This window comes from Tupaia chinensis, unplaced genomic scaffold, assembly GCF_000334495.1.
Source record: "Tupaia chinensis unplaced genomic scaffold, TupChi_1.0 Scaffold143836_1, whole genome shotgun sequence".
NCBI lineage: Eukaryota > Metazoa > Chordata > Mammalia > Scandentia > Tupaiidae > Tupaia > Tupaia belangeri.
In genome coordinates, this window is record NW_006203686.1 from 1,220,710 (window position 1) to 1,229,395 (window position 8,686).

The window sequence follows — 8,686 nt, forward strand, 5'->3', positions numbered from 1 at the left end:
CCCCCCCCATTTAATTGATTTGCTAATGAACTTAATTTGTCTAAATATTTGCAATAGCAAGCACAGCTGATATATACATACACATGAATCCATGTCTGACTTTAGGCATAAACCTCAGTGAGTAGAATGAACATACTATGAAATAATTTGAAAAATTATTATAATAATTTAAAAAAAAGAACAGATTGATGAAATGAGGTTGAAAAGTCTAGGAATAATTTTAAAAAAAGAACAGATCGATGAAATGAGGTTGAAAAGTCTAGGAAGAAGGAGTTGTTCAGTTTAAGTGCTATTTCAATTTTGGTAGACTATTTTCACATTAATGCACTGATTCTTTTTTTTTTTTTTTGGAGACATTTTTTTCACTGTAGGGCGCGTGCGCTCGCCAGACAGACAGAGAGAGACATAGAGACAGAAAGCGAGAAATCACCCCCCAGGGGGGATGGTCACGCCGCAATCCCTTCTCCTCCATTCTCCTCTCGGGATCTTGGGCACGCACGCACACGCGCCCGGCGTGAGTTTTAAGCCACCGGGTCCGGGACACGAACCATGGTCGACCACGTGGGAGTCCAGCGACATAGCCATTACGCTAACTGCTGGTTCCCAATGCACTGATTCTTAAGGACTGCTCAGTTAGTGTCATTGTTACTGAGGTTGATTAAACTGTTGAGCAAAGTAGTATTCTAATGAGGTACTGAAGCCTGGTTTTACATAACATCCTATGGATATCAATTGTGCATCATAGAAGTGGTGCCTGATTATTTGAATGACCAGTGAACTTCTAGTAATTTCTTCAGGCTTTTGACAGTGGAAACATGGTTTTATGCTGTAAAATCAAAGCAAGAGGAAATTGAGCATTGAAAAGCTAAATATTTTGATGATCATTTTATTTGTCCAGTGAAGAAATAAAATAAATGCAGTTCTAATCATGCCAATAAGTATGCCAAGGGTTAAAAACAATAGCATCTGGAAGTTGCTATCTTTTGGACTGTAATTCTAAACTTTGAAGTACGTTAGGTGTCTGGTGGAATTGTAGCAAAATTCATACTGGCAGGCTCAGTTCTGATGTGTATTAGAAACTTATGTCCTGGAGATTTCTGTTGACATTTGAGTTTTGGTACAAGTAGGACATCCATAGAGGATCCCATGACTTCAAGATAGGCCAGTCTTTGCCTGGGAGGATAGGAGTCACTGGGTCCTCTAGGGCCCTCAGAGAGGATGAAGCCATGTAATGACCTGGTTATACTTTTGATTTCTGGAGCCCAGCTACCTAGATTCATGTTCCCTCTCAGTCTTGATAATGTTGATCAAGTTGACCTTTAGACCTCTTGACCTTTGCTTGCCCATCTTTAAAATGGGAGTATCTGTCAGAGAAAGATTCAAAAGAGATGATCCACATCAATCACTGTATAGTAGGAATGCAGGGGCGGCTAGTTCTTGTCCCTTTGCTTTCTGTGTCTGGTGGGCACTGTCTCCTAATCACACTTCTTTCTGCAGGTTCATTCATTGCTTGTTTAAGAAATTCACCTGATTTGTAAAAATATTTTGCTTTACAAGGAATGAAGGAATCAAGGTAATTTTGAGAGTGGTGGTTAGCTACAGAAATCAAACTCATAATTAAATCCTGTTTGTTTTGTTTACAGGGAACACGGGTCTGGCTGAAAGAAAACGGCCAACATTTTCCAAGTACTGTAAATTCCTGTGCAGAAGGCGTTGTCGTCTTCCAGACAGACTATGGTCAGGTGAGAACAAGTCCCTGCAGCTCCAGACATCTGAGTTCGCTTTGTAGATAGTCTTACCCAGGGGTATGTGTGTTTGCCCCCTCTGCACACATCCCCCAGTGGTTTTACTGTAAGTGATATGTCAAAATCCCGATAGGAATGTGGGGTCCGCACCTTTTGTGTGTGATGGATGCAGCACTTTTTCCCAAATGGAGCACAGCTGTGTCGCGACCGCCAGGTTGATAAGCGCACAGCACTGACAGGTTTCCTCCCTCAGTACTCTTTTTGCCTTCTTTCACCTGTTCTAAGAATCGGAAGTATAGGGTGGAAGTAATTGGGAAAAAAGCTCAAATATATTGTTATTTGCCAATTGATTTCCTTACCACTTTGTCTTAAAATTCTTCAACTTTCTTAGTGTCTTATTCTATTTGGGCTGCTGTGACAGAATTCCACAGACGGGGTGGGCATGCAGTTATTTCCCACAGACTGGGAAGTCCAAGACCAAGGTACCAGCAAAGTCAGTGTCCAGTGAGTAGACTCCTGTTTCTCCTGTGGACTGCACTGGATCTTCACATGATGGAAAAGGCCTCTTTTATACAGGCTGTAAACCCACTCAGGAGGGCTCCACTCTCATGACCTAATTACTTTCCAAAGCCCTACCTGTTGCTTTGGGAGTTAGGATTTCAGTTTATGAATTTTGAGAGACAAAAGCATTGAGTCCATAACACAGAGAGTTGAAAATACTGGTGTGTCTGTGAAAATTTAGGGGGGTGCTGTCCTGATGGCTCTGAGAGCAAGACTGACTAAACCCGAGCTTATTTATCTGCCTTGTTAAGTAACTGGAGAACTTTCTTCTGTGAACCGGAGCTCCATGCTCCAGATTTCCATTCTTTAGTGTAAAATGAATGAAGAGATCTGTCAGATACTTGGTTTGCCTAATTACGTATTCTGGTGACTGAGATGAGACCAGCTTCTCCATTATAATACAATAACCTGTTTTAATCTGTAAATGGGCCCCTACCTCAAGCTCAAAAGCACTCATTCCTATGCCGTTCTCTAAAACATGTATTGGGTCATCAGGAAAGTCGTGACATATTTTTCTATGTGTTTTTGTGCAAAAATACATCATGACTTTTCCAATGACTCAATAGTTTATAAATTTAGTTTGCAGGTTGGTGGGTTGAGAGTAAAAGCTTCCAGGTCTACCTTCTGTAGTTTGAGACAGGAAGGCTATTTGATTATCAGAAATTTTTAGCAGGGATGGTCCACTTGGTGGGACCCTTCTTATTTCTTGGCTTAATAAGCAGTAATGATACTGGGCTCTTCTGCAAATCCTCCATCTCTTTCCCATCTGAGAGTCTTGAATGGCTTTTCAGTATTTACCTGGTGTAACGATATAGATGTGTTTTGTAGATACAGATTTGGGGGTGTCTGCAGCGAGGGGCAGGGGGGACGAAGAGATCACATGTCTAATGGTCAGCCACAGTGATTACCTAATGCCTGGTCTAGTTTCTTTCCATCAGTCTCGGGTAGTAGGGTATGGCCTGGACACTGTAGGTTGAATAAATGAATTTTACTCAAATTAAAGGTCAGGCACTGCTCAGTGTCTAAATTGCCATGAAGGAGTCAGCATTTTTTATCTCACCATCATTCTGCCTGTCTTCCTTTCTCACTTCCTCAGATGAGAATTCAGTTCATTTCAGGCCCTGTACTTATTTCTCAAGATGATATTAAGTGGGGGGAACCCCAAACATATCTAAACAGTGTAACATTTCATGTAACCATTTTCCTAAAAGCAATGTAAAAGAAATTTTTAGAAATTTTTGTTTTTGACTTATATTTTAATCCTAAGGATGCTTTTTTTAAAAACTTTTTTCTCTTATTTTAGAAGACTGTGGCAAGGAGCCACCATTTGGTGTGATAGCTAAGGCACTGGACATACATGGCCAACGTGGTTCTGGACCCAGTGGCTTGAAAATCACATTGGGCATGTGTGTTTACATGCCCAAAATCCTAAGAAGAGGACAGAGGAGAAGGGATTGCAGTGTGGCCATCTCCCCTGGGGGATGATTTTTTACTTTCCCTCTCTCTGTTTCTGTCTCTCCAGTGAGTGCATGTGCCCTATGATTAAAAAAAAAAAAATAGAATCGTTAAGGGGGGGCAAAAAAAGGCACAGCACAAACTTTACCGTCTTCACATTTTTTTACATGTGGAGTCCACTTGTGTTAAGTATATTTGCCTCGCTGTGAAACAGATCTTCACTGTTTTATCTGGCAGCACTGAAATTCTGTCGATTGATTCCCCAGTGCCAACCCTCAGTTTTTGGCCCCCACCTTACTACTTTCTGTGTCTATAATTTTGACTGCTTGAGATAAGTCACAGGAGTGGGCACATACAGTATTTGTCCTTTTGTGACTGGCTTATTTCCCCTGGCATGAAGTCCTCGAGGCCCTGAGGGTGCCTTCTATTCCCGTCTAAGCCTTGCTTGGCAGAGGCTCCTAATACAGCAACGCTGCCAGGCCCTGGGGCTTCTGCCTTTGGCTCAAGGTCAGCAGCCTGTGCCTGGGAAGCCCTGCTGGCTGTTGTTGCTAGGAAGCCCTCAAGGAAGGAGAAGTGGATGAGGTGGTCAGGTCAGTAGTTCTGTTCATTTTTGATGGTATTTATGGGTTGTGGGTTCATAAAGAACTAAGCCAGAATAACGTGTACTTAAATGTGAAAACAACACTGAACCCTGACCTCTAATCTTCCTTTAGTCAGTCATCCAGTACTTGTTCTACGGCCCCCCTCCATCATTTCCAAGTATAACAAGGATAATTACCCTGGTGATTTGTGTTGGAATTGCAGGGTTTATAATATAGGAAAAGTGAGGCAAGACTGAAAGAATTGGGTTCAGGCTTGGATTAAGAAATAGCAGTGGCCAAAAGACTGTAGCATGTTCCTCTACTGACCTACTTAGTTTTCCTTTCCTTACATCACTGTAGAACTTACTGGAATGGTCACCAAGGATTAGGAGAAGGTCATGAACTGATCTTGTTACCAAGGACAGGAACACTTACTCTTTAACTGGGCAGGGATAGATTCTTGAAGGGATCAGGGTCACAGATTTGGAGTATGGCCTAAAATCCTGTTCAAGCTCATGCATGGTAAGGTTTTAAGGTTTCGGCTAGTTTCACCTCAATTTCCTTTAGTTGGTATATTATTAAAGAATGTTAAGATATTGGTATATTTCTGGGGGAAGAGGAGAATAGGAAGTCATTATTTACCAGGTACAGAGTTTCAGTTCTGGAAGATGAAAAATTTCTGAAGATGGGTGGTGGTGATGCTTACACAAGGTGTGAAAACACTTAATGCTATTGAACTATGTACTAAAAAATGCTTACAGTGGTTAATTTTATGTTTGTATATGTGACATATGTTAATATACTTTTATATTACTGTGTACATTAGTGTGTGTGTGTGTGTGTGTGTGTATTATTCATACACATAGAAAAGATATCAGTGATTGAAGTTAAATAGTAACTGGTGAAAATTGTCCAATGGCTGTTTGTATCTTTAAAAACATTTTCAAATACAACGTAGATAGCTTAAACAGTTTACAAAGCAATCGTTGTACTTTCCCTTTGATTCAGAGCAGTGCATCTGAAACTTTAATGCTGATGAATCACCTGGGATCTTGTTATGCTGCTCATTCAGACAGGCAGGTAGGGGTGGAGCTGGAGAGTATATTTTCACAAGCTCCCTGGTGACAGTGGCCTGGCCTTGACTGTATCAGCCTTGTTGGAGTAGTGAGGATTTAGAAGCTACTCCTGATGATCTTGGCTACTTAAAATAAATGGAGGAAGCACTTTCTTACCCTTAACATATACCACCAGTGCTGCTGTTTTGGAGAAAGCAAAGATAAGGTTTTGGAGTTTTTCTCTGACCCTTTATAGATTTTCCTTTCTTTTTCATTTTTCATGCCTTGACTTCCAACAACTGATTCACTTTGCTTGTGGCCAGGAGCTGGGCTGCAGCCTAATAATTCTTACACAGAATAAAAAAGTTTTACAACTCTTGTTTTAGGGCCAAATGGTGGTGCAGTGGTAATACAGCTGAACCCACATGGGAGGGTCCCCCGTTAATGTCCTAAAGTGTCCCTGACTATCCCAGGTGGCCACACGTGTCCATGATCCAGGCTGGCTGAGCCTGGGAGTGGATCTCGGTGTCAAGACCCTGTTGGGAATGTGCACCCCCACCATCCTACTCTCTCAAAAGAAATTTTTTTTTTTTTTTAAATTCAGTCTTAGAAACCAGGGGGTCAGGTGGTGGTGTAGCCATGAAACATGGTGCTCTGTAAGGTGGACCTACATGGGAGGGTTGCCAGTTCATATCTGGAGCCCTTGAATAGGCTGGGCTTCATGGCTGGGGCTGGGGTGGGTTGTGGTGTCCCCTTGATCTGTTGAGGGGGTTCTTTCTTTCTTTCTTTCTCTCTCTCTCTCTCTCTCACTCATGGAATGAATAAATAAACTTAGAAAATAAACATAATAAAATAAAACATAAACTTAGAAAAAATAATAAATAAAACATAAATAAACTTAGGGGAAAAACTCAAATTGAACTTCAGGGACACTGGGTAGGGAGAAGATGTTATTGTGTAGTTAGTGTGAGATCACAAAAGCACACATTTTCATTTCTTAAAAAGGATTATTTTATTTAACTATTTATTCATTCTAATTTGATCAGAGAGGGACAGAGAGAGAGAGAGAAATAAGGTGAGAAAGCAAGTCACCAGGTCCGGAACTCGAACCATGGTTGGCCATGTGGGAGAGTCCAGTACCCTTACCCACCACACCACCTGCCAGCTCCCACACAGATTTTCTTATTTCATTCAGTCTCTATGAGAATTTTGCACATTCACTCAGCTGTCTTTTTTTCTTTTGGGCAGGAAGATAGTTTTCATGTTAATTTAAAATTTTATTCCACTCTAAAATTTAAACTCCTGTGTGTGGGTGCAGAGAATACAGAGCACCAAAATATTCCTATTTGACTCATAGCTTATACTCTGTGAAATATCTGCAGATGGAAAAAGAAGTGAGCAAATGCTACACTCACATGCTTTGTTGAAAGTAGGCGTAGTTGTGGCCTCTGGTGGCCACTGCACCACACAGGGCCGCGCAAGGCCTGAAGTTAGAAATTGTTATCGTCTTGGACAATAAGCTTGGGATACAGTTGAGAAGAAACTTTAAAAAGCACCATGTTCTTCAGGGTGTGCGTACAACTAAAGGATTAACTCTTGTCAAAGGATAAACTAGAAGACAGCACTTCAAACATTTGTTTTTTCTGGAACTTTCAGGAGGTGCCTGAGCCTGGGCATCCCCATTAGGAACATTGTAGAATTGAGTAATAAGTTCTAAATTAGATTTTTCACTATGGGAGTTCGAGCTATTTTATCATCTTTTTTTGGAAAGAGTCTAATTTGATTGCTCTGAATTAGCTTAGAGTGATATCCATTTATCTCATTATATTTGAAGGGGTAGTTACTTAATTTACAGCAGTAAACTTAATCATGGCAATTACTCTGTGCGATGATTCCATTTGGTTTTCTGTTTGAATTGTCTAAATATAGAATCTTACAAAGTATTTGCTAGTTGGGGATTTAATCACCTAAGTCTACAAGTAGATGCACTGCTCTGTGCCCTTCTGTTTTTATTTGCAACAAGGATAAATTAGACTTGGTTTTACAAAGACCATTAGATTGTCCAGTACTTCCTTGTCGTCCTCACCTCCTGAGAAAGTCAGGCTTCTTCCTGCAGCAGGGGAAGCACAGAACTGATTATTTATAATCACATCTCCCACTTCAAACTATCTCTAACCTTTTTGGTTTCACCTTCTGATTCTGACTTGTTGGATTTCATGCTATGGCCCCAATTTGGTGAAGCTGGATACTGGGTTTGTTGGCATGGAATCTTTCTTCTTCTTCTTCTTCTTCTTCTTCTTCTTCTTCTTCTTCTTCTTCTTCTTCTTCTTCTTCTTCTTCTTCTTCTTCTTCTTCTTCTTCTTCTTCGTGATAGAGTGCATGTGTGTGCATGAGACAGGAAGAAGGAGAGAGAAGCACTCTCCACTGGGCTCAAGCATGCCACAGTCCCCTTCCTCTGGCCTTCCAGGATTCTGTCTGTTTGTGCTTGTACCTGATGTGTTTTTTTTTTTTTTTTTTGGAGAGATTTTCACTGTAGGGTGCGTGCGTTCACCAGACAGACAGAGAGAGACATAGAGACAGAAAGCGAGAAATCACCCCCCAGGGGGGATGGTCACGCCGCAATCCCTTCTCCTCCATTCTCCTCTCGGGATCTTGGGCACGCACGCACACGTGCCCGGCGTGAGTTTTAAGCCACCGGGTCCGGGACATGAACCGTGGTCGACTACGTGGGAGTCCAGCGACATAGCCATTACACTAACTGCTGGTTCCCTACCTGGTGTGTTTTCAGGCTGAGAGGACCAAGGACTCGAACCATAGTCAGCATGTGGCTTCCAACTCTGCAGTCAGGTATGCCACCTATTATAACACAAAGTCTGGCCAGCACAGTGGCTTTTCATTACATTTTTGGGGTCATTTTTACACACTCTCTGCCCCTGTCTGGCTACTTTTCTTTAGCCTTTGTCCCCTCTCTACTTTGTCCCCATTTGTGTACCCTAAGGTCATGTGAATGTGGGCAGCCTTTTGATCTCTTCCTACCTTCCTCTATGCACCATCTGCACATTCTTGTCACCCACAGAAACTTCTCCCTAGCCTGTTGAAGGCTGGAAAATGGACAGTGGACCAGCCCAGCAAGCTCCCATTTCAGAGCTGATCCCTTGAATCTGCAGGATTGGCCAGCTAGAACTCACTGGCTTCCAGTTTAGGTGGGCGGAAGTCAGATCCAATTGCTGAGCGGAAGTGGCGGATCGGATGTATTTTCACTGAGTTAAAAATGTCATCTGAGAGCTGA

General features: G+C 41.8%; 1 protein-coding gene across 1 annotated transcript in view; it reads left to right on the forward strand.

Moving 5' to 3' along the window:
• Nucleotides 1-8,686, forward strand: part of MYO10 (myosin X) — a 267,646-nt gene that overhangs the window by 58,312 nt on the left and 200,648 nt on the right. Inside the window, 1 exon segment of the mRNA XM_014582836.2 lies at nt 1,644-1,742. Coding sequence (XP_014438322.1) covers nt 1,644-1,742 — 99 coding nt within the window.